Source organism: Onychostruthus taczanowskii, unplaced genomic scaffold (genome assembly GCF_017590055.1).
Source record: "Onychostruthus taczanowskii isolate IOZ18803 unplaced genomic scaffold, ASM1759005v1 scaffold15, whole genome shotgun sequence".
Taxonomy (NCBI): Eukaryota; Metazoa; Chordata; class Aves; order Passeriformes; family Passeridae; genus Onychostruthus; species Onychostruthus taczanowskii.
The window spans coordinates 5,639,696-5,665,775 of record NW_024498685.1 but is presented as its reverse complement, the minus strand read 5'-3'; the positions used below and the strand labels follow the sequence as shown (position 1 = coordinate 5,665,775).

General features: G+C 42.6%; 1 protein-coding gene across 1 annotated transcript in view; it reads right to left on the bottom strand.

Annotated features, from left to right (window-relative positions):
- Positions 1–26,080, bottom strand: part of STAB2 (stabilin 2) — a 77,518-nt gene that overhangs the window by 41,817 nt on the left and 9,621 nt on the right. Inside the window, exons 6-27 of the mRNA XM_041398625.1 lie at positions 25,416–25,511; positions 24,552–24,677; positions 22,855–23,051; positions 21,979–22,112; positions 17,894–18,027; positions 16,221–16,303; positions 15,439–15,588; positions 14,002–14,145; positions 12,961–13,023; positions 12,749–12,868; positions 12,057–12,110; positions 11,157–11,237; positions 10,061–10,210; positions 6,949–7,011; positions 6,086–6,175; positions 4,842–4,928; positions 4,213–4,324; positions 2,806–2,986; positions 1,719–1,812; positions 1,365–1,523; positions 880–975; positions 66–161 (exon numbers count right to left, since the gene is read on the bottom strand). Of these exons, the coding sequence (XP_041254559.1) occupies positions 66–161; positions 880–975; positions 1,365–1,523; positions 1,719–1,812; positions 2,806–2,986; positions 4,213–4,324; positions 4,842–4,928; positions 6,086–6,175; positions 6,949–7,011; positions 10,061–10,210; positions 11,157–11,237; positions 12,057–12,110; positions 12,749–12,868; positions 12,961–13,023; positions 14,002–14,145; positions 15,439–15,588; positions 16,221–16,303; positions 17,894–18,027; positions 21,979–22,112; positions 22,855–23,051; positions 24,552–24,677; positions 25,416–25,511 (2,510 nt within the window). The remainder of the gene's footprint in view (positions 1–65; positions 162–879; positions 976–1,364; positions 1,524–1,718; positions 1,813–2,805; positions 2,987–4,212; positions 4,325–4,841; positions 4,929–6,085; positions 6,176–6,948; positions 7,012–10,060; positions 10,211–11,156; positions 11,238–12,056; positions 12,111–12,748; positions 12,869–12,960; positions 13,024–14,001; positions 14,146–15,438; positions 15,589–16,220; positions 16,304–17,893; positions 18,028–21,978; positions 22,113–22,854; positions 23,052–24,551; positions 24,678–25,415; positions 25,512–26,080) is intronic.

Genomic DNA, 26,080 nt, shown 5'->3' with positions numbered 1-26,080 from the left:
TTAAGATGCAGGGTGAGACCTGTGCAGCAGGTCCTGTGCCCAGAGGCAGTGACCCCAGTACTTACATCTGCAGCATTTCCATAGCACATCCTGCCATTCCCCTCATAGCCCTCTGGGCACACGCACTCCCAGCCACGGGAAGACTCAAACTGACAGGTTGCCTTTGAACCAGAAAGAGAGAGAATTTGTCAAATACTCAGGAGACCACTCCAGCACAGATAGATTGTGTAACTTCTTACTAGGACCTGTTTATATATAAGCAAAACCTTACAAAGGAGATTTTTGCCATCTTCCATGGGTGTTCTCACCTTCCTGTAGGACACACTCCATCAGCCCAGGGCACTAGCTCCCTCCCCTACCCACCATGCACTAAGTCTATAGGAATCTAAACCCTTGCTCCACCTTTTTGTTTCCTCGCTACAGGTTTGAGGTCCTATTCTTTCACCTGACTATGGCAGATCCATCCTCTGCTCCCCAGAGCTCCTCACCTCAGCTCTGTGCCCCACCTGAACTACAGGGCACAGCAGAGCACATGCAGCTACTGATAAAGCTGATAGATGCCTGGGTGGAGATTGACTTGGGTCCCAAGAGGATAGTGGATCCAAGTTGTAATTGCTGGTAGAAAAACAGCATTTATTTATTCTGAGCTTGAGATAGTCCTTCTGTGCTGGCAGATTTGGAAGCAGCCCTTGGAGTCTGTCCTCAGCTCATGTACTACACTGATGTACACAGTTTTTGGTGCTTGTAGAACTGCTTGGAAAATGCTTTCTCTAAAGGAAATTGCAGGCTTGAAATGGCAAATAAATTCTATGGTGTGCGCAGGAGGCCACGTGTGATATGAATCTGAACAATTTGTTCAGGGAATGATTAATTACTCACCAGATGATGGCATTTTCCATTTTGTTCCAGGCACGAGTTTATGGGTGTGCATTCAATTCCATTCCCCTGAAATCCATCCTTACACTTACAGTCATTCTGTCATTTCAATAAAACATGGCAATTCATTAAAATGATTAAAATAGTGTTCGTATTCTAGACATGGTGAATTAGTTTCTCTGTGTTTCTGTAACTTGGCATTGACTTTAATGGAATGACACTGACTAACATCTGCAGAAGACCTTCATACCTGACATCTACTAATGTACTTTCTAAAAATGTGTTTGCTGCCAGAGCACCACCACGTAGAAAGGAGGGAACACTGGGACTGGAATTTAGGGAGACTGTTTTGGATAGAGAGCACCATGTGGAAATAACATCACAGCTGTGAGGGAGAGGAGGATTTGGGGAAGAGAACAGAGTAGGAAGCCCAATCTCTGGCAGATCCAAATGGTTGAGGACATGCAATGAAGGACGTGAGGACCTACCTGACCTGGCCCGATGTATATGCAGGTGGCATTCTGGTGGCACCGTGCCGTAGTGGGCAGCAGGCAGGTGTTGATGGCTGAGCAGTCCCTCCCATCGCCTGTCCATCCTGCCTGGCAAACACACCTGTGCTCCTCTGGGCCTGTCTGAACACACTCAGCCTAGGGGAAGATGCAGAGGCAGCCATTCAGCACTCCTAGGGGACATCTGCCTTCAGCCACGAGGCTTGTCCAAGCTCTGCAGTGCTATCTGGGGAAAGAGCCTGGAACTCCAATGAAAACTATGACTCCTGTGTAGAAGTTTCTGGCCAAACCTTCCACTTTGCTTGCCTTTCTGTGGGAAAAGCAAGTACTTACATTGATATTGCAGCCACCAGGGTTTAAAACAGCACAAGGATCAGCTTTGCTGCAGCTCAAGCCATCTCCCTCATAGCCAGGTTTGCAAACACAGCTACAGAGACAAGAGGAGGAAGGAGGCGTTACACGTGACAGGACAGCTCGAAAATAAAGTGATTGTTTTCCACTGCAACATGCTATTTATAGGCAGCTTAAAATTGGTAGCCTTGGATTTGTGATGCAAGTAGCTCAAGTGTGTACTTTATGGGTTTTTTTTCCAAAATAATGACTGGGTTAATTGAGTCAAATCAGGGATCCGTTCTCTGCATATGAGACAGGGAGTGAAATTAATTCTGAACTGATGTTATCATTGCAAAGCTGAACTAACAGCTCAAAAATATTTATGGGCTGGCTATGCTCTCTCTCAGTTACACAGAAGATGCTCTCTACCTGGAATGTGTGTGAGACAATGAGCCCTCCCGTTTCCCTGGGTCCCACCACAGGATTAACCTATATTGGAGGGAATTACTTGAGCACTCAGGTTCTGCAGCATCCCCCATGGTGCTGGTCATGACTCATTGTGGATACACTGCAGCAGGAGGCAAACTTGCTGCGTGTGAGGGGGAGCTTGAGGCAGTGCAGGGCAGCTGAAGCAGTAACAGAGTTTTGTGGCCAGTCCTGGCAGGGCTGGGGAACCTGTGCTGAAGTCTGTGGTGCTGTGGTGTGTTAAACTTACCTGACCTGACCAGAGTGAGATATCCAGCCTCAAACTGTTGAGAATTTAATTCTTTTTCAGCAAGGCTTAAACTCCTAAATCACTAAGGGGTGGTTAGAAATAAGAGCTTCCTAAAAGCCTCTGTAGGTGTTAGAAAGAAGGGAGGCTTTTAAATCAAGGATCAGCTCTGTCTGCAACTATCAGTGGTAAATATATCAGGTAGAGAATATTGAGAACTCATAATTATTACCTTGCAACTCAAGGCTGATGTGGTGCATGTTTGTTTGCTGCATAGCAGGGTTGCAGTGGCTGCTGCCAGGGGCTGTTTTGGTCAGGCAAACAGGAAAAGCTGCAGCACAGTGAATATTAATGGGATGCAGGCTGCTGACTTACCTCACTGTGCCATCGCTGAGCTGACAGTCTGCATGTGCATGGCAGAGCTGTAGGGAGGGCTCACAGGGGACAATCTGCTTCTCACAGAGCTTCCCTGTGTATCCAGCTCTGCAGGATCCAGGCAGACAGCTCCCATCGCTGTCTATTCGGTTATCACACTTCCCATTAATGCAGAGGCACTCTAGCAGAGATAAACTACAATTTATGTGGGCAGGTCCACAGTGGAAAAAGGCATTTATACATAGCATTTCTTATGAATCAGCTCTTCCTATTTTTTTTTCAAGAATCTAAACTTTTGTATTTTTTAATCTCACTCTGATGTGAGACTTTGTTAATCATAGCCACGTCTTTTCAGGTGTGTTTTATGGGTAACTATTTAAAACCTGTTGTATTTTTACACTGCTCTTAACAATGAATTTCAAAGTGCTTCAGAGAAGTAGGAGAAGTAGAAAATGCTATGTCCTGGACTATTAAAGTTTTTCATTGCATGACTTTTGTTGTGCTTTCAGTGACAGGGCAAGCCTTTAACACATTGAGCCCACAGATCCTCCAGGTTGCACAGAGCATCTGCACAGATCTATCAGCACATTGCTAGGACTGGGTGGATTAGAGCTGCTGGAGACACAGCAGTGTGCCCAAGGGACACAGCAGGAAAGCTTTGTGCATTCCAAAGAAGTGTCAGTGACTAGTCAAGCAAACACTTATTATTTTGGTGGGACTGGACTTTAGGCTCTACCACAATTCCTTATGGAATTTTTGTCTCAGCTTTTGTCTATGTACCGTTGAACCTTCAAGGGAGCTTTGCTTCGTGAATGGCAGGCTGTTTCATAACAAAAAAGACTAAAAATGGTTTTGTAGATAAGGAATGTGTGTATGTTTGATGTTGTATATGCTGTAGACTCTCAAATGTATTATGGTTTGGCTTAGCAGGATTAAATCTGCCGGCACAGAACAGTAACCTATAAAATAGATCAGAAATTTTTCAGTAAGGGTAGTTAAGTGGCCTAAACACAACCTGTTTATAGATCTAGTTGTTCTTAGATTACATATGTTGGTCATTGCAGGCAGAATCTGTTCTGTTGTGGGCAATAGCAGATGGGAACAGAATAGCAAAAAATTTTCTTTTCAATTACTTGTGTGAGGGAGACACAAATCAAAAGAACAATGAATTAGTATAAAGCAAGCTATGCCCCATGCAAAAAGTCATTTAGAGTGTTTACACTGACCCTGGCCTTATGATGTGTCCCTTTGAAATAGGAAATGAAAATACCCCAGTAAAATCTTGCTCATCTTCCACAGGGACTGTTTAGCAACCATTTAACTCCTGCCTGAACACCACTAGAGTCCAAAAGACCCTGTGGGGCTGTTGCTCACACTCTGGTGCTGAGGCTGGAGAGCTGCACTTACCTTTGTCACACTGAGGTCCATATTTGCCAGGGTCTGAGCAGAACTGGCAGCTCAAGCCTTGAAATGCCTCCGAGCAAACACAAGTGCCATTTCCATCCAGGCCATCCATGCACTGTGATATGGAAGGGAAGATGGTTATGTGCAAATTCGAACAAGTCTTTAGCCTAGAAAAGAACCTACATGCCCATCCATATTTTGTGACTCTGATAGACTCTCAGGAAGAACTCCAGCTTTGCTGAGACAGGTGTTTCAAAGAAAAACTTTCTTTATGCTTTTTCTTTACTGCTATATATTCTACCTTTCTTTGCAGTTTTTATGTGAGAATAGTGAGCTGGGGGGCTCATGAGACTGTGCTGTGCAAATTAAAAGCATGAAAATGGGTCACTCAGCCTTGCCTGTGTGTTGGAACCCTAGAAATCTGCCATTTGGACATCTGAGAGGTGACAGATTCCCTTTCCCTCCTACCTGTAACTGAACCTGAAATCCACAGCCATCACTGGTCACAGGTGAAGGGGGCAGCCCTTGTGGAGCCCAGCATTCCTGTTGTGCAGAAAAGCTCCAGGGGTTTTTGGGACACAGCTCATCCTTCCCCCCCTGGAGTGCAGGGTCCTGCTGGATGCTCTGCTTACCTGCCCATTCCCTGAGCAGGGTTTGGAGAAACCTCCCGGACATGGGCTACAGTTAGGGCCAAAGAAGCCTTTGCAACACTTTTGTTCCTGCAAAATGAAGAAAATATCCTCTTTTTCAGTCCTTTAGGGCAAAGGCAGTGCATAAAGACCAAACCTTTGTTGTGTTTTGGCCCTCTGAGAAATGCCTGCATGGATAACTGTCTCTGAAAAGCCTTGTGTTGAACCAGAACCAGCTCTGCAATGGCCTGGTAAAAAACCAGGAGGGGTGTTGGCAGCTCAGTAAGGGCGTGCACAGACCACCAGATACTGCCCTTGTTCTTATCAGTGTTAGAAATCCCCATTCTGTCCCCACTTATGAACACGCCAGTGGGTATCTGCTCATATTGTGTGCAGTCTCGTATTTGCCAGTGGGAGTGCAGTGGAATTAGGATGCAGGCAGTTTCCTTGGAATCTGAGAACAGGAACCTAAGGCTGTTTCACCCCAAGGAGATGCTGTGACAGCCAGACATGCTGCTTTGATCTTTCTCCTTCCCTTCTGCACCAGGGTGGGATTTACTGAATGGCCTTTTCAGTTGTATGTTGTTTTATTTGTGCAATGCCTTCTTGATCTGTTTATTTATAAAGAGAAAGTGTATTAGAAAAGACTGATTTGCATGTGTTATTCAAGACAACTAGGAATCAGCACAAGGCTTACAAAGCTTACAGTTTTTAGACCTATCTGCCTGTCACTAAGTGGTGCTCATGAAGGGCAGAAGCCTATTTAGGAGCCCCAGAAGGGTGTAAGGATCTCTTAGGATTAATTACTTCTGCAAGAACTGGACTTCCCAAGCAGTAATTGGGGTGTGGTTCTTGTGACTGTTCCCCACTCATTGTTATCCAATATCATGGGAAGACCTGGGACAGGAGTGGCTGGGAACAGGAGAGGATGAGTTGTCCTGTTCTCCATGGGTGAAGCTGTTACGGGAAAATGAAGGCTCCTGGGCTTGGGGCCTCACGTGAAAACTCCTGCATGGCAGAGTATGAGTGTGCTGTTGTCAATAACATATGACAGCTAATCTGGATTTTCCCTAATATTTACCTGTGAGACGTACACCAGCTCCTCTCAGCCTGGTGCTGAAGTGCATGGAAACTGCATGGACATGTCCAAACATCTCTCAAATCCAAAAGGAAAGTTCACCATGTATAAGAGAATATTTTGGAAAACCTTTACATACATATCACCTTAATGAGTTGTAATTCTATACCTTTGCTGTTATATTGCAGGCTCCAGCACAGCCAATTTTTTGAAAATTTTTGATTGGGCATTCAATAATGCATCTCTGTTTTGAGAAAGGCTGGAACATGCACAAAAGGGAAGCATTAGCATTTCTAAGCTATGTAGAGTTCTGTGATAGAGTCTTGATATCACAGCATAATTTACCTGGAGTACAGAAAGCACCTTGCTGGTATTGCATTTAAAAATTTTATTAAGTTATGTATTTTTCACTATATGAACATTCTTTTCATTGTTTCTGACTACTGATTTACAGGACTACTGTTGGTGGATTTTTATAATATGGGGAATAACATTCCTGTGGTAGCTAGACTTGAATTTTGTATGTGGAGAAATATACAGCTAAATTTGCATCTCTTAGATACAAAGCAGATGGGAGAGCTTCAGTCCTTTCTGAACCTGTGTCTGCAGACTGTTACTTCAGGGAGGATGCTTAATCAAAAGGAAACTTTTAACAGATGTGAGGTCTATTTTAAATGTATTCAGTTTATTAACTCTCAAGGCATCATCATCGTGATTCTCATTCCTCACATCTCCCCTCTGCTGAAACAGGACTTGCTTCACCTGAGAAACAAGAGCTCCTATGAATGATACAGGGAATTTTGCAACAGCAAACAAAATAATGCTGGAATTGTCAGATGATTCAGTCATTGCTAAAAAGAGATGAAAGTACCATCTGTATTTGTATTTTTTTTTTATGCAGTCTCCTGTTTCCATATGTGGTTCCTTTGCTCTCTATATTGGCACAGCAATAATGAAAATATGGGCATGCTTTCCCCCTATGCCTTTTGTACAACTGTGAGTCTGCTGGGAAATGTCTTGGGATGGTTTTAGGATGGGCTGTGCATCCTGGGGACAGGGAGGGAGTGCATGCTGTAAACAGCCTGCACACACACCCTAGATGAAAGCAATAGAGACAGGGATTTGAAAAGGTGTTATACCAGCTGCTGAGATGCATACTTATGGATTGCTGTGAATTTTGAGTACCTCTGTTTTACAACTTCTAAGTGTTCCAGAATGAATCTGGAACCAAAGCACAGCACCAGGACTATATCTGCTGGCTCTGATTTTTGAAGAATTGTTGTTCATTTCTACCTTCTCCTTTCTTTCCCCATTTTTCCTTCCCTCACTCCCTTCTTTTAATGAACACGAAGCTTCCTCAACAGAAGAAAACAAGGACATGAATGCACTGGTGTCCTAGACTCAGTATAGTGGGTTAACTAATATTGTCTGAGAGTCTAGTGAAATCTACACAATTAACTTCTATGAGAATATATTATTTTTTCCTGGAAAAACACAGATTAATTGAGTCTAGAATGCAGGCACTGTGAACAGAAATTTGTCTTGTGTATAGGTGGCAAAGAGAAAAATATTCTTTGCTTCCACTATGATCCAGTGGTACCTAGATTTTTTTTTTGTCTTCACCCTTTGGTTGCTTTTCCTGACTAGCTAATTTATCACCATGTGGTGGTGACAGAGTCTGGCAATTACATTACTGAGGAGATATAAACTCCATTGGCAGTTTTAAAGGTGAATTCTCTACATGCAATAACCTCTGAGAGGCTGAACCTTCCAGAGTGTGGATATGGAGTTTGTCAAAGCTGTTGTCCTTGTGACTGTCAATGTCTTGTTTTTCAGTCAAGTTAGCATAAATCCTAGAGCCAGCATCTATTGTGTGACTCTGGTTTGTAGCCATTGAACAGGAGACCATAAACCTGAATTATGGCACTTCTCCCACAGATTTATCACTGTGGCTGTGGGGAAAGAATCAGGGACTGGTTTGGATTTAGTAATCCCTCATGTTGTACAGAACTTAAAGGAACAAAGGATCAGAATTACAAAAGCATTTGTGCAGCAAATAGCTGAGGTACCAATTCCACTACTATGCTTTAAAAGTCTGTGGGTCAGGTATATATATTTCAGCAAATACATTTTGATATTACAAAAACTGTTTTACAAGCCGCAGAGTCAGGTCTGAAGCTGACAGAGGGTCTTGCCTTTGTACTTCTGAAAATTGCTGCAAGTGTGCCTTTACCCCTTTAGAACATAAAAATCCAGCTGATTGTTGTGGGCAATGTTTCCTGCTGTTGATGTTGCTCTCCTTGATGCTCAGTGCCACTTGGTGTCACCTACTGAGTCCCTTTCTCCCCATGGAATGGTCCCAGCTGCGTGTGCCTGCTCCTCCTCTTCCTGAGGGTGGGAGTCTCGTCTCCCTCTTCTGCCATGCCCCAGCAGAGGAGAGAGAAAAGAGCCCCCACCTCCAGGCAAGGTCAGATCTGCCAGTTCTCAGTGGTTGGTGGATACCCTGCCTTCACACTGGAGTCACTGGAGCACATAGATCAATTCCCATCAAATCTGCCTCTGGGGTGATGATCTCTGGGGCAAGGTGGAGCAGGGAGCTTGGGTCAGCTGCTGCTTCAGTGCTCTGAGCCCCACTTGTCAGAGATCATCCAAACTGGCCGTGGTGCTCACATCAGGCAGGACTGAGGACCTGTTGTCCCCTCTGTGCTCTTTGTGACATTCAGAATAAGCCCTGCTGTCCTTCAGCTGGGCTCAGGCGCAGCTTTCAGCATTACATGCATAAGTATGCATTAGTCCAAAGGTTTAATCTTTAGGGATGCAAAGTTCTTGTAAATGTGTAGATCTACCAGTTCCTACAAGGTTTGTGACTTTTAACTCTTTAAAGACAAGCAGTGTTTATTAGGTGCTGTTAATCCTGTTTTCTGAGAGTGATGGGAGTGTTTGGTGCAGAGTAAAAATCGCAAAAGCCATTTCTCCTTTGTGTTTTCCTGGCTAGCAGTGCTGTGCTTAAATCTTGGAATATATAACTATATTTTTAAAATATGCATGAAGCTTTCAAGCCTGACAGAAGTTCCTAACTTAAATTTGGGGACTAATTTTTGTGACCAACAGCGTTTGCTTTGTCTTTAAATAATTTTTTGCCCATTGCTTCAGGACAGATTGATGTTGGACATAATTTTTAGGTAGGTTTTTGGTAAGGAATTCAGAGTAGTGGTGTGTTCTGGGTGTGGATTGCTTTTTTGCATCAGAGATTGCTGCTTGGAGCTCTGCCTGGTTTATGATTATATTGCACATACAGCACTCTGTAGTTACTGCCAGAGGTGGTAGATCTTTACTGCCCGTGTTTTCTTCATTGCATTTTGATGCTGTCCAGCTCTGCTGGGAACCTCTTTGCAGGCTGTGGTTCTGGACTGTTGTAAGCTAAGACATTAAATGTTTTCCTTTTGTACCGGAACTGTTACTGGCCCAGATGTGGCCTTGAACATGGTCCAGAGGCAGCTCGCTGGGGCTGCGCTTACTCCAAGGGAAAAGTTTGGTCTGACATTCAGCCTATTACCAGAAATAGCATCTGAATGTTACCAAGGCCTGTACTGTGTTACCTAAGTGAGCAAGCTTTGTCAGAATCCACCCTTTTACGTGGGAGAAGTTTTGTTTCTGGAGGAAATCAGGGATAGGGGAAATTGTGGCTGCTGAAAATGACATGTTTCTAATATATAAATATTGCATTATTATGTTAATATTTTAACTTGCTGTTTCCTTTCCCTGCATATTTAGTAGAAATTAAAATATTGGTCTGGAGTAGTATCCCTGAGAAGCAGGGAGTGGTTTTCTCTGAGAACATGACACTTGTAAGTTCCCATGTACTTGTATGCACAGATGGGATTCAGGAACTGGAGGAAAGAGTTCGAATGGAGAGACAAAGGGTATTTCAGAAAATGAAACCACTAGATTTTTTTAAGCTGGTATAGGGTGTTTTCATGTGAGCTCCCTGTTTGCAGTTTGCTAGGCTGGTGGCCATTGACTAATTTATTTCCAAAAATACCTCTCAAATGGATGATATCAGAGAAAGTAAAGTGAAGGAAGAGGAAGCTGGAATGCCTTCTTTGGAAGAGCTGGAGACACAGATTCTTTGTGATTCTCTTACCTTTGTGAGCTGACTTGTCTCGTCACACCAATGTGGTAAGATTGGAACAATTGTGGGTGGGATGAGAACCCCCTCAAGGATATAAATACGACCATTTTTAGCAACAATATCTGTTTCTTCAATTTTTTCTCCATTCACCAAGACTTGTCCCTATGAAACAATAAATTATTATTAACAACGAACTGGTTTTAGCTCCTCAGTTTCTGTTGATTTAATTTTAAATGTTTAAAATTACTTTCTAGTCATATTTCTTTTGAATTTGCTATTCAATTTTTATCATGCTTGTTTATGCAAGAAGCACACATATATTGTGTATTTTCTTGGTCTTCAACAGAGGCATCTAAAGTTTTTCTATAAATCTGCCCTGTCAGCCTGTGTAAGTGGTGAATAAGAGAATGGCCAAAATGGGAAGACTACTGATGACTTCAGGCACTGATTTCAGTGGGTTTAAGCATGCCTTGGTGTTCCTTCTGACAGAGGAGGGGGGAAAGTGAGAGAGAGTCTGGGATCTATCCAAATTCACAGGAGAGAGGAAAAAAAGTATTTTTTCTGCATTTACTCCTGCAGATGCTCTGCCCTTGCAAGAATTTTTATAGGTGCATCTCTGCTCCAGGAGAGAAGGAAGCTAACCTAACAGATCAGCTTGGTTTTGCACAAGTCCTGATGAACTAACACTTAAAAATGTGTTCACTAGGTACATCAGGATCAGAGACTATACTATTACAGAGAGAAAAAGAATATTTTTGTGTGCACTGATAAATGTTTAAAACTACTAAAATATGTAACTGAATGATTTAAAATATTTTAAATAGATTTTTTTTAAAATAAGGCAGAGCATGAATGAGGACCATTCCTGGACTGTGGATAAGCATAAGGACAAAACCTCTGTGGCCTATCCATGTATCCCAATAATTTTCTCTGTATCCTTTACAATATTAATGTTAACAGTAGGTGGGAATGAGAAGTTGAAAATTCCTGCCTCATCATAGAAAGAAATTCCCCTGCTAATGCCTCCCCTTGTCCCTTTTTTCTTGCCCCTGCATGCAAAGCTGCCTCGGTCAGAGCGAGCTGCTCCCAGCTGAGGGCTGTGACTTACAGCGCTGGTTCTGTCAAAGTGAATGACCTGCTCTGCCATGGTCCTGATGTGCTCTATGGAGACAAGGCTGGCAACCTCCAGCTGAAATTAACAGAAGTTGGTTGAGACAAGTGTAATATCAATACTCTTTTCAAATCCAGGCAGATTTCACTAGAAAGACTTTCTTTGGGGCGAGGAAATTATTATCAATGTGATAATTATTATCAATTGAAAAACCAGCTTGTGTAATAAATTGAGTGCTATTAAATCATGACTGAGTTTGCTTGTTCCTGCAGGTGAGGACCTTATTGCTCAAAAGAATATTAATTTTTCTTCCAATTATAACAATCAGTCTGATTAAAGTTAATACTTTTCTCTAAAAATAGCCCTGTTTGCATTCATAGACCATTGAGGTGGTGGTACCACCACAAAAGAATATTAATTTTCCTGCTCAAAAGAATGTTAATTTTTCATCCAATTACAACAGTCTAATTAATGTTAATACTTTTCTCTAAAAATAGCCCTGTTTGCATCCATAGCCCATTGTGGTGGTGCTGGTACCATGAATGTCCACGTGGTTCTCATGTTCCTGCTGTTCCCACTCTCTGTGCTGGGAGTGACCACATCAGATTATATAAACTGAGCCTTTCATTAAGGACACAGCCACTTCTTTCCTTCCTTCCCCACAACAGAGACCGGGAAGGGGAATAACTTTCCCCCAGGAAAAACGGGGCTTGCTTAGAGGATGGAAAAACCAGCTCTTTCTGAAAAACAGGAGGCTGATTTTAGCAGAATAGGCTCAGAGGTAGCTCTGTTTCAATGGCAGAAAGTCCTTTTCTTGCTCCTGATGCCTGCAGTCCTGACAGTACCCCTGACAGTGGCTCTTGCTCCTGCTCTCTGGGCTGGAGCAGCTGTGCTCACCTCAGTGCTGGAGACAAGGTGATATCGGACCAGCTCCAGCAGCTTCCAGGAACCCTGCCAGTGCAGAAAAGAGTCTGTTTTAGCCCAAAATGAGCCTCAGAAACCTAGTCTGGCTTGTTGAGTGGACATGGGGATGAGAACATCATCACTGGACTGTGCACCAGAAACCTCTGGGGCAGTGGTGGAGCTCAGCTCATGGCAGGCACCCTGGCATTTCATGCCCTCATCCCTACACCACATTTTATTTTGATATGGGCCTTCCCTGGCATGCATCTGTTTTGGGACAGGCAGGAGGTGTCCAGGGGACAGGACACCAGTATCCACCTCCTGGGACCCCACCAGCAGTGACTGCCATCCAGTGGGACCCTTGTGGCAGCTGCTTCCCTTGCCTGTTCCCACCAAGGGTGGTGCATTTCAGGAGAGGTTTGGGGCTGTGCCATGTGTCTGTCCAGGCTGGGATGTCTGGGCAAAGGCAGAGGACTGGGGGCCTGGTGCAGAGGAACATCATCCCTACATGTGATGGGAGACTGCAGATCCTCTTCCTCTCTAGGTGTTGTCTTGATCTTTAATTTTTAGAGATGGCTTTCAACCTTGATCAGAGGAGCTAATTCAGATGAACACTGGGCAATGCATGTATGAATCTCCTATCCATCTGCTGTCTGAGAAGGATTTGCCTTATAGAAAGACTGTACCTCTGCAGAGAGTAGGTAATCCATAACCTCAGCCTTCATATTACTCAGAGCCTTGTTACTTGGAACAAAGACAGTGTAAGCCTGGTTGTCCTGCTGTAAATCCATTCCTAGGCCAGTTTTCTGTTTTGGTTTAAAAATAAAAGTGAAATTACATATTAATGTTGAAGAACATTTGAAAGTAGCCTTATGTAATTGCTTTAATGGATCCTTACCTCTATCAGAGATGTAAATTGGCTGTACCTTCCATTAGCTTGAAGTAATGACATTATAGTATTCTGAAATTGGATAAAAGTAAGATTTGTTTTAGCTGGGAATATGAAACAAATGCCATCTCTTATGAGACATTTCTTGACTTACTGTGTGAGTGTCAGTTGTTACAGATTGAATACATTTCATTTGGGGGGCTGGTGGTGCTTGGAAATGACCGAGATGGCAGCACTTTTTTCCTGGTGTTATGCTGGTTTATAGTTGGATTTTGTCAATTTCCTGAAATACTGGGTGGTCACAGGAAACACAGCTGTGTATGTATGGGGAAAGGGTTTTTATCTCTTTATTCCCAGTGGGGAAAAAAAAAAAAAAAAGGTAGAGGAGTAAAAAAATTTGAAAAATACAACATAAGGAAGGGAACTTTTATGCTGGGCACCAAAAACCCATTTTATTACCACCAGGGGAAAAAAAAAAAAAAAGGTAGAGGAGTAAAAATTTTGAAAAATACAACATAAGGAAGAGAACTTTTATGCTGGGCACCAAAACCCAAAGCATTTAAAATCACTTTTTTTTTTTTTTTTTTTTTTTTTATAATATTAGCCTTTTGTGGGGGGAAATTGAAACTTTTTTTTTTCCTTTTTTTTTTTTTTTCTTTTTTTTTTTTAACATTAGCCTTTTGTGGGGGGGGAATTGAAACTCTGAATACAAGTTTTGGCTGGTGTCTGTACAGATGTCCCTCCTTTTAGTGTGTGATTCTGGCATTCAGTGAAATTCACTGATCATGACTGCCAATTTTCCAAGGAACCAATCAGATGCAGTGAGAGCATCCAAACCCTCCATGGTCCAGCTTGGCAGAAGGGTGAATGTCTGTTTTCTGTGGAAACTGTGCCATTACCTTTCACTTTGAATACTGCTTCTGTGAGCTGATGGGAAATGGCTCAGTAGAGTTTGTTTAGTTTCTGTCAGTCACCCTCTGTCACACTCGCCTCACATGAAACTATTTAAAGAGGAAGTTTGACATTGCATGTCTGTAACTCATGGCTCACCTCTTTGCTGCTCTCAAATGCTGGCTCCACGTTGTCCATGGCTTTGTCAATAATGTGCAAAATTCCATTGGAAGCAATGACATCTCCCTGCAAAATTTTTCCTTTCCCCCTTCCTCCTTGGATTCTAATCCTTAATTGATTATCCTGAAAGAAACCAAGGGATGGATAGTGAATTCTTTATTGTGAAATGACAGCAGAGTGTGTACACAGGTTGAATGTACTCTAAGACCCCTTCCTGTTGCCAACACCTAAGCAATTTATTCTGTGGAGGTTAAAGATTGCTTCCAATGCTTATCAAGGAAATGGAAAAAAATTCCTTTGGATCAGGACCATGTTCTTTTGCTTCAGGACAGCAAAATTCAGAAGAGAAATAGAGAGAGGCCCTGAGGGGAATTCAGTGTACCTGAAAGTGTTGTGGTGACCGGTAATAATAAAAATCTGCCTGGAAATGATTTAAAATATTGTTGTACTGGGAAGGTCCTTTCCTATAATCTTGTGGGACTCTAACCCATTTCCTTATATTCGATGTATATTTAAAACAACAAAATGTTGCTGATTCTGCACTGTACTGAAGCCTTCAGGAAACAAACGGGGTTCAAATAGCAATGATATTTTCCTGTTACCAATGGACTGTGTACTCACTGAACATACAAAATAGATATCTGTGCCCAGATGCCACTGATCCACTGCAAAACATCAGAAGTACTTGATTTCAGCCTCCACATAAGCCCAATCCATCAAGAGACACATAGCGGACCAAGAACAATAATTCCAGATTATAAAATCTAGTGTATCATCCACAGAGAACAAGTTTTTTTAAACCAGACTGCCTGACGATTACTGACGTTGAGTAATCTGGATTGATGCTGAGCTTTGCTATGTATTTCCCATGGTTAATTGCCCTGGGTTCTGTCTGTGCAGGGATTCCATCTGCTGCCTCCTTCCAAGGCTGCTGATGCTCACTGGGAGGTGGGATCTGCAGCTCAGCCAGTGCCTGCTCCATGTGAGCAGTGTTCACAGGTTTCCAGCATAAACTCTGTGCTTTTTTCTCTCCCTGTCCCCTCTTACTTTACCTGGGCTCTCTGAACACCCCTGCCCCCCACCCCCAGCTCTGTTGGTCATACCTGCAGATGTAAGATAACACCATTTTAGCAAACATTTTAGACCAGTCTGTGTTAGTCTGCCAAGTCACTCAGTGCTGATACATGACTAAAGATAACTTTTTGTTGCTGGTTTTAGTGGGAACTTTGATGCCAGTGAGGTTTGAAGTTCTTCAAGTTCGGCTTGAACTCCTTGTAGTACATGGCCATGGCTGTGGATTTTCCTGATCCAACAGTTATCTTCACCCTGATGTCTCCCTGCAGAAAGAGCTTTCCTGCTCCTCGTGGAGGGAGCAGAGAGCACTATCCTCCTGTGGGAGGCTGAAAGGTCACTTACCTTTTCTCCCTTTGACATCTCTCCTGACTTGCCAGTCAAAGTATATATTACATTGGCACTATTCAAGCTACTGGTGTTCAGTTGACCTGCAATAATATGGAGTTTAATGAAGTACTGGGCTTTCTGTTTATTTTTCAGGAGATCCTTTACCTAGAAAAGCAGAGGAACAGAGATTTATTTCAATGCAGGCTTTATCTAAAAAAAAAAAAAAAAGATTAATGGTGAATACTCTGAAATTACATCCTTGACCCTGAAGAGAGGTGATGGAGTCTGAAAAAAGTGGAGACCTCTCTTGGTTTCGGTTCGGCTCGCATTGTACCCTTACATCCCTGCATGAGCAGCAGGTGCCTCCAGAATTGTCTGATGTCAGTGGAAGGTGATAGTTACATGTCAGTCTCTTTTTTGTTTTTTCACTGAAGCCATTAATTTTTTCTCCCTTATGTACAAGGTGACCTGCAGGCCTTGCTGCTGAAAATTCAGATCTTAGTTCAACCCCTGCCTCAGCTGAGTGGAAAGACTTTGAGCATGGCCATGTAAGACAATCCAAAACTTAGCTTGGGATGTGACAGTGTTCCACCCTAACTCACCAAATTATTTGGTTGTTTTTTTGTTTTTTTTTTTAAGTGGGAAAAGTGCAGCCTGTGGCCCTAGATTTAAATGTGACTGGAAGTGTACTAGAGCAAATTATTTGTATCTGTTGAATCAAAACACTTACAACACAGATGAGATTTCTACAGAAGCCAAATCCCCCAAATGTGAAACCTTTTCTCTTGTTTACTTACATTTGTGCCTTTGAGTCCCTTGTTTGTCGGTACAAACACAGTAAATGGTCCCAGAGTGCTCAGCTGCCATTCATAGGTATTTACTTATGGGAAGAGGGAATAAAAAAAGTTTAAATGCCAATTGAAAACCTCATTTGTCAAAGGGAGTGTGCAAAGCTGTGAAGGCAGAATAAGCAATAATACTATCTGATTATTAAATATTAAGATTCTAAAGTAGAAGCCATTAAAAGATGGGAGACAGATGGGATGTGAAATCCAGGTGCTGCTCTATATTTGACACAAAATGAGGCAAAACATTCAGGATGCTTCTGGCACCTGGATTCTATGGCATGCAGGCCAGAGCAAGGACACAAAACCAGCAGCTTCTCTGGGGATGTGTCCTTTCAGGAAGACAGCCTTCTGATTTAAATCAATTCAGTCTCTATGGGGTGTGAAATATGCAGCTGATAACCTGCTGGTACTGCAAATATCAGCAACCACACAATTGGTAATCAAAACTAGATGCACTGAAAGTTAATTAGAATTAATTTACTACCCAGAGGCTATTTCTGTATCCAGGGCAGCAGCATGAGAGACCACTGGTTCTGCAGCTGAAGGCATTAAACATTTCTGATATTCAGCTCTTTTTCTAGAGGTATAAAATCAGAACTGAAAAAATATTTACAGGTGTAATGTACAGAGAATGTATCTCAAAATTAATATGCTGTCCTACAAAACATCTATAAATTCTTAGCTTTTGAAAGACATCAAGTGTGGAGTGAACATATTTGAAGTTAACCTGGGTAGTGGTTAATGTGTCTTTACATTACATATTATATTAAAAATGTGCCATATGATCTATTATATAGATCATATGGCACATTTATGTCCAAAACTTAACCAAAGCACATGAAATCTAGGTTCTTAACTCAGCATGCTGGGCACTTTTCAGACACATGAGGAGAAATGCATAGAGAAACTGCAACTGAACTCTCAGTGCTGAGGCAATGGATATTGATCTTCGGTGCTGAGTATGAAAGTCTCTGCCAGGTTTTGACCTTGGCCAGCTATGGGGGATTCTTATTCCTTCTGTTCAGGAATTCATGGTCTTTATTTTAATTTCTGGGCTCCATGGGACTGAGTAAATTGTATTAAAGAGAAGGATTTTTCCACCACGTTTACAAGTTTAAGTCAGAGATCCAGCTCAATTCTAGCAGTGTTTGTTCATACCTCAAATTTTTGGCCATAGAGAAGATGATGAAGGCTGTTAGGTTGTTCGGTTCTGGTAACCAGGTAAGTGGGAATGCCAGTGTTTTTGATGGACTAGTGTGTGTCATTCTAGGCCAAATCTCATTTGTCCAAACAGTGGGGGCAGGAAGAAGAAGTGGGGTAACCCCACTTGTTACACTGTAGGGCAAAATCCACTGGTGATGTTAAAGTGGTTGTGGAACAGGTTTAGGACTCCTGCCTGGAAGTCCTTGCAGTCTGCAAGAACTTTTCATGGTTCAAGGAGCAGAGCCTCACACCACATTCATGGTGTGAGGAGCAGAGCAGCTTCAGATGGTCTGAGGGGTTTTGCAGTGGGCAGCATGTGTGCTGTCCTGCTGTGGGTGGCATTTTCCTCTAGCAGGGGGTGTGGGGGGAAGACAGGGCAGGATCAGCCCCTTGGGCTCTGCTTGTGTTCAGTTACTCACCCATGAGCAGGAGGCTGGATGTCAGCTTGCCCTGCCACTGTCCTCCCACTTCTGCATTCAGCTCTTGGAGGCGCTCCATGATGTTCCCATAGCACACCAACCCGTTCCCCACGGAGCCCCCCTGGCATGTGCACCTGGGAAGGGATTGGGATTTTAGCTGTGCCTCTCAATAAACTGGCACCTATTGCTCCTCTGAAGGCATTTCCAGGAAGCACTGGTGCACGGTGGTTAATTCTCTGCCTCTGCATGCTGTAAAGTGTGTCAGTGTGTGGGGCAGCCTGATGCTGCTTGCCTCACATGGTGGATTCTTGTTAGCTGGGCCAGGAGACAGCAGTGTCTGTCTTGTAGGAACTTTGAAGAGAGGCTATGTGCAGCCTCTGCTCCCAAAAGTGTTGTGGATGCTGGAACCCAGAAATCTCCTGAACTTACCCTGTTTGTGAGGAAAGAGCAGAGGACAAATGTGTCAGGTGTGACTCCTGCAGCAGGGAGTCTCTTTTGTGAAGAGCTCATTCATGACATGGGATTTGGCAGGATTAATGATAGTTAAAGGAGGTGATAGAATCTCATCAGTCCTTGGAACAGCTGCATTGGTTTTGTAGAAAAAGTTTTTTCCTTTCAACAAAGCAAAGTGGTGGTTTGTTACCCTGCCCTTTAAGTAATGCCACCATTGTGGGCATTAATACTTGTACTTTTAACATTATCTTTTTCTTTTTTTTTTTCTGCTGCAGCATAAAATCTTGTGCTTTTTTAGATGTATGTGTTGCTGCTGCTGTCTCTCTTCTGGAAGTAGCATCTCATATGTAACACCCTGTCTGTCTCCTGGGGACTCCAGCCTGTGGGAGATGCCAGTGAGGTGTGCCTGTCCCAGTACTCTGGCTGTCTAAAGCACTCAGTCACAGTGCCCATGAGATGGACAGACACTGGATTAATAGTACCCTTCCCAATTAAGTCTGCAGCATGTTCAATATTCATATAAGCTCTAACCACAATGGTTCATCTCTCTGGATTTTTTTTTTTCCTAATGGCTTTACTGGAGAAGAAACATTATGTCAGCAAAAGATGCTCTTTCTATAACTACTCATTTGCATGTGCTGGTTGTTATGAACACACCCCTGCCTCTAACACCCCACACTGGTACCAGCCAGATGCCAGACCCTCTCCTTTTTCCCATGGATGGTCTCTGCTGCAGCTGTTTCTTTAGTGAGAGCAATATTATTGGAAAGTCCCCACAAGTCCCTGCAATCTGGGGAGCTGCACACAGGCTCAGAGGAGTGTTGAGATTTTGGCCAAGAGTCTCAAGCTTTGATTCTGATCCTGGGTAAAAATGGCAGTCTAAAAGCAACCTAAATTTTTAGGATGCTATTCTGAGGGTGAATCCACTTCTTTCTAAGGGGATCTCTTGAGCAGAGAGAGCATGACTGTGGAGCCTGGATGAAGGGTTTACAGCTGGGAGAGAGGAACAGCTGCTCCTTGGGAGCTGATCCATTTTTTCTGGTGGTGCAAATATTGCTAAATTGCTGTAGGTAGCTCCCTTCTACTTCTGAATAGAGAAGAAAACAATTGAGGCTTCAAAGGAGCTGAGAAATAGCAAAGTAGAAAAAAGGAACAACCCTTGAAATACGGCACAAATCAGATCCAGGTTTCAAAATAAAGTTCCCCTCTCTTTTTCGTCCAATGTTCAGAAAGAAGCAGGTGTTAAAACATAATAACTTTTTTGGCTATCATTTCTGGGGGCACAGTGAACTGCAGAAATGCCTGTATGGTTTGAAACTTCTCTCCTGAGGACAATATAGCTCATAACTGAGTGGGCATCCAAGTGACATAGTTTGGATTTGTGTGCCAAGGGAAAGCATTGAGCAATTACAGATTTGCACCTATTGCATGGGATTGAAGCCTTTAACCTGTGTGCTTCCTCACTCCTTCTGATGGAGGAATTGACTTTCTGTGGCTGGGCATGGGGAAGACCAGCAGGAAAAGATGGGAATTGTCACACTTCAGTTATTCAGGGAAGAAAAAACTATCTCCCTGGAAGAAGAAAGCTCAGCTTTCCATCTCTGTTTTACCAAAACCCTCTGTAATAGAGTTTTGGTTTATGAAGCTACTAATTTCTCCATTGAAGACCTAGAGGAAAAATAAGGGTGGCATTAAGAGAAAATAATAGAGTTTAACTGACAGTAGGGCAGCTCTCATTGGAAACCAGAGAGGTTTATGATCTAATATGCAGTGTAATTCTGCACTGGTTGGAGCTTCATAGCTCCTGGGCAAGGCTGAACATGATTACAGTGCTGAAGCAACACCAGAGAATGCGTCAGCAGTCATTCAGGAAAAATCTACATGGGAACACAAGGCAAAGGCAATTGTGATTTTTGAGGAGGTTGCTGTATTATAATCACCAATCAAATGTTTGGGTTTTTTACATCTTTGCCTGTATAAGAGATTTATTCCTGTACAAATAATTTGGTTCTGGAGAAAGTAGAATTTTCTGTGCGAGGAAAGCTAATAGGACAAGTGTATCCTTAAAAAAAACCAAAACAAAAATAGAAAGGAAACAATGAAGTTTTGTGGCCTCTGTTATAGCTCTGTGTTTTAGAAAACAAACAAAAACTAAAAAAGCCTTCCCAAAATACATTTAAAATCTGAGATGCAGCCAAAATATAATGTCACTTATCAGAATCTATTTTTTTGAGCCCACATTTACAAATTAATGCTTTTCTTTTTAAAGTTCCTCTTTCATAAAGGGATTTTCCTTAGCTCAAGTTTTATTTCAAGCCCACTTTATTCTTCTGTACTTTTTTTTAAATTAAATATCATTAAATGAATGATGTGCAGAGAATTTTTATTGTTCTTTTCCATCCCCAGTAATACATTTTTAATTTTCTAATTCTAAGATTCTCAAAACTTCTCAGCTTTCAAAAATTGTTTTACAGTGGTGAAACAGTGACTAATTAGGGAAAAAAGCTCCTGATTTGGAATTTCATTTCAAAATTTCAGCTGCTGTTGTGCAGTGTTGTACTACTCAATACTAAGTGTTGTGTGAGTCTGTAGTAAGCAGTTTTGGGTAGCACACTATGCTGTAGAGGAGAGCCAGGGGATATTCTAGATAAATTTCTTTGAAATGCACAATAGCTGATGCAGAAGTGATGCTGGTGTTACCCTGCCAGGGAAAGCTGCATGATGGCACAAGCACTGGCAATGGGAATACTCTCCTGAGTGAATGCTTTCTGTCTCTGGATCTAGGTTCCTAACTTACAATAAATGGCCTGTATTGTCCTTCATGTTCAAGCTCTCAGCTCCCAAAAACTGTTATTTCAGGCACAGCTCTTTAACCCAATACCTGCCATCACTGGGCTATTGAAACACAAAAGCCAAATTCTGTGGTTTAAGAGAGCTTTGTAGAGTTTAGTGCCATCTGTGCCTTTTCTCTAACATCCATGTAGCATATTTCTGTACAGCAAAAGCCAAGTCTGCCAGAGGTTTTGCAGTTTCCCACTTGCTTGACTCGAGGTTTTAAGGAATCTGCTGGGGTTGGTGTTGCTTTCACAGCTTGGGGGGCAGATTCCCTGGTTGTGTCTGAATTAGTACACTCAGAAGAGGCAGGGCTTCAGTGCTATCCCATAATTAATGCAGATTAATTTTCAGCATGCTGCCTGGCGTGTTTCTGGCCCACACCAAGGAGCATTTTCCCTGGCAGTGCCCAGGCACAGTTGAAGGGAGAGCATGTGCCAGGGATTGCTGCCAAGAGGCAGTTACTCTGTTTTGGAAGAGACTTTAGCTGTGAGACAGACAATGCTGCTTGCCCTGAGGAAGAGAAAAGAGGTTTTGGTCCCTTTTATTTACTAGTGTAGAAATGACCTCTGAGTGCTTTAAAAGTAAAACTTAATAGGTATTAGCAAATGGCCTGCTGAAATCTATCACTCTGTTAATTGGCTGACCCTAACCCCATTAAATCTTGTGATTTGTCCTTGATAGAGAAGCCATTAAAGATAACTTCAGGAGGTGTCCATCTAGAGGATTTGTTTTAGCAGCCTATTTACTAAGGAAGGAGGGAGAAACTGTGGGAAAATTTCATAAGCAAAAAGACTCACGTAATCTGTCCCGGTGCAACTGTTAAGCATTTGGCTTTTTTGTGGCAGGTGTTGTTTGTTTCACAGCTGTCCATCATGCTGCAGCCTTTCCCAGGTACAAAGTTGGTATAATGCTCCTTACATTCACAGTGGGACTAAATCAGAAGGATGTGAGAGGGGAGAGAAAATTAGCTGTGCACAAATTGTGGATTTCAGCATAATTTCTGAAACTAGGGCTTGAACACAGTGTCTTAGTTAACCACCTGGTGAGCTCAGACACAAATATAAAGCTTATATTTGTACACACCAGCCTGTGTTTCTGCCATGTGCACTTCACTGAGACATGACCATGAACTGCAAAAGAACCCTGAATGATCAAGTCCCTTTTTGGCTCTTCAGGGTGTCCAAGCAAAACAGGCCTTTTGAAGCTTTGCTTTTTTGATGGTGCGAGTTTGACACACAGAAATTGGAGCCACTTCCCAACACCATGAATAACATCTAGTCTTTGTAAAGTGCTGTTCATTGATTGTTTTCAAAGACTCAGATTGCTTCTTTCCTAAATAAACTAAATTTAGACATGTTTATGCGGCACCAGTACAAGAACCCTGCTGGTTCTACAAGTCCCCTGTGTCAGACAGACAAAATTTAACTGGGAGAAGATTTATTTCAGTTGCCTCCATTTTTGGGAGGCAAATCAGAGCCAAAATAGTCCCAGAAAAACCAACACTATTGCCATTCCAATTTTCAGAGAGGAGCTAAAAGGACTCCCTCCTGGTCAACAGCAGGGCTTATGGTAAAGCTAGGAATAGCATGTGATTTCTTTGGGAGCTGTTTCCATACCCCCACAGCTTCTTTTTGGAGAGAGAGCATTACTTGTTCTTGGGCAGTTACACTGACCTTTCCTGGACTGTCATAGATGCAGATGCTGGACTGTGCAGGGCAGCTGCCATGTGCTGCCTGACAGGGGTCTATGGGCAGGCAGATTTGACCATCCCCTGTGTAACCTTCTCCACAGGTGCATTTGTGCTGGTTTGGCCCGAGGTAAACGCAGTCGGCATGAGGATCGCAGACCTTTTTGGAGCACGGGTTGATAGCTTGTGAAAAAAGGAGTGAAGTAAATGAATCATTGCCCGCAGTTCTAAAATTGAAGAGAAGGATTTACCAGAGCACTTCCATGACAAACAAAGCCTGGGCAGACTAAACTTTTCATAACAGCCAAGTCTGAAGTACTGTGGCCACGTGGAGATGGAAGAGAGGAATGTGTTTATGCTAACATAGCAACCAACCGTTTGCTTTTGAGCAGAAATGATCTCTTAACTTGGCAAATTGAGTTATAAACAGATTAAAGCATGTAATGCGCTCATTAAAATATCACAACTATTTCCTTGTTCTCTGGTGGATTTTAACTAGAGAAGGTCAGGTGGGAGGTACGAGGTCTGTGCAAGCTTCAAGCACATGTTAGATCAGTTGGAAAATATTTCTCAATACAATAGGGCTTCACTGTTTTCTTTCCGGTAGTTAAACAATATAATGTCATTGGTTCAGCTGTATGGAAAACTGTCCAGCAAGTACTTTAGTCTTCCACACTCTTCTGCTTTCAGGATGGCACCAGAAGTTCACTAGTTATTTCCATGAATCATTTTTTTTGAGGCAATAGCATTGCTTGTTCTTTTTCAAGACCAAGCAGTGCTTGGAGAGCATCTTCTCACTCCTTTGTGTCCACATTAGGTTACGGTTAAGCAAATGCTTTATCTAGAAGATGGCATGCCCTGGAGACACCTAAAAAGTGGTGCTTCTCACTGTTTTCTCCTCTTTTCTCCCTTGAATTCCCCTCAGCTGAGACTGATCTGAGCCAACCTCTTCTAAATTGTGCTTTCAGCATCAGATGAAACAATATTCTTTGTTGCAGTTAGTCTAGAAAGAAGGACTGGTACCATAAGACATAAAGTGACTAGGGAAAATAAAATCTGGACTCTTATACAGTTAATTTGGGCATGGCAAGTTGAATCTATAAAGAGACTTCTAAGTATCTTTATGATGATGATACTGGCAGTGTTGAACTTGAATGGCGAGTTGAGTCTATAAAGACACATCTAAGGTAGAGTTTACCTGCAGCTGAGATGCTATCAGCTTTGTTTCATGAAAAACAGGAAAGCTAAAATGGACTTTACTTGCCTGTAGAGTTTGTGCGTGCTGATGGAACTGAGCTATCACATGATGGATGCTGAATAAACATAAGCCCTTTGTTGCTGTTGTTATGAAAGCAAGCTTTGAGGCTGAACTGTACCAATCAGAGGGATATGACAGCAGTGTAAGCACTGATGACCAAGTACCCACCTCATGTGTTTCAAGGGGTTTGACTAGCTTTAGTCTGATTGCATGGGCTGTAACTTGTTAGCAATTGGATGGACAGGCTTCTGAAGCACATTTTAGGATTTTGTTTCTTCTTGAAGGAATCTAGTTTGTGCTTTGGGGTATGAACCCATAAGAAAAATTAGATGGTGAGATGTGGCACAAAAGCACATTCCATATCTGAACTATAACACTGACAGTGGTGTATTTAAGGAACTGGGGCAGACATGGAAATTACTCACGTTCACATCGCGTACTGTCCCCGTGGAAGCCGGGCAGACAGGTGCATTGCAGCTCTCCTCCATCCTCCCCTGAGGCAGCACACCTGGAATGTGCAGGGCACCGCAGCGCCGCGCACTCGGCTATGGCTGGGGGACAGAGGGGGACAGGTTAAGATGTGCCTGCACGCTCTCAGGCTTTGAGGTGCTGTGGAAAACCAGAACACCAGGAATATTTCTCTGCTCTAGGATGTCCTGACCCCCAGGGGAGCACTGACTTTGACCCTCATTCATGGAGAAAGTTTCCTAGACTTCAAGATAGAATAGAATCCACAAAAGTGTGAAACAGATTATGGAGAGTATTGTAGGTGTATCACTTGGTGAGAAATTTAGGGTTTGAGACTTTTAGTATGTTGTGGTTGGAAGCAAGATGGAGAGCACAGGGTGTTGTCCTGGGGTTTTTCTTCATGCTTCTTCTTCCTTCTTCTTCATGGGTTTGGGTGGCAATTTGTAATTGGGCAGAAAAGTCCATGTTGCAGGCGGACTTTGGGATCAGTTATTGGGTTAAATGGGAAAACAATCTAGGTGTCAGTTCTTAATTGAATAGTTTAGTCTTAAAAAACCTGGTAACAAGAGATGGTTAGCCATTTTGTGCTTTGCTGCCAAACTCACAGTAGTGAGACTGTTTTACTGCTAAGAAATAATAAACAGCTGAGTCTGAACGTGAAACTGCCATCTCAAGTGCCTTCAGTACAGACCCAGAGAAACTGATAAGGTTCAGCCTAGGCTTGCTTGCTCTTCCATGACTAACCTGAGACTAAGTCATCCTCACCAATTCCACCTGTATCACAGCTGTTCAATACATCTCCTGTGGAAAATGCCACTTACGCTGGTCGCAGCGGAGCCCTTTGTATCCAGACAGGCACGTGCAGCTTCCATCCCCTGCAATGCCACTGTTGCACACTCCATGAACGCAGTCACAAACTACAGGGAGAAATGGATTTGCTTTGCTGAACAAGGATGGTGCTTGGAAAGCCATCATTACTCATAGCAAGGTGTGTCATAGCCAGCAGCTTTGGCCAAACCAAGCTCTGACCTGAGGCCTGAATTTGTAAGTGAGGTGATCAGTGTTTGCAGTTGCATTTGTCAGTAAATAAAACATGAAGTTTTGAAAGCTGTTAAGAACCCCAAGTCTGAAAATCTGCAGAACACACACTGTAACACCAAACTGACTTGTTACTAATGTCAAAAAACTTGCAAAATTTGACAAACAATCTGAAGCCAAAATTGGATATAACGTGTAACACAGACCTCTTTAGTAAACAGTTAACCTATTGCTTGGTTTTGCTTCAACTCTGTGTCTCTCACGAACCTCAAGAAGAGATGAGATTTATGACCTTTTTTTCTCCTCCCTAAACAGAATTTATTTAGTTAAAAGCATAATTAATCACTGTAGAAGTCTCATACTTTTCTCTTCCTACAGTCTCTCATTTCTGTTTATATTCTGGTTATAAACCCAGTGACAATATGCACACAAGATGATGCATTCACAG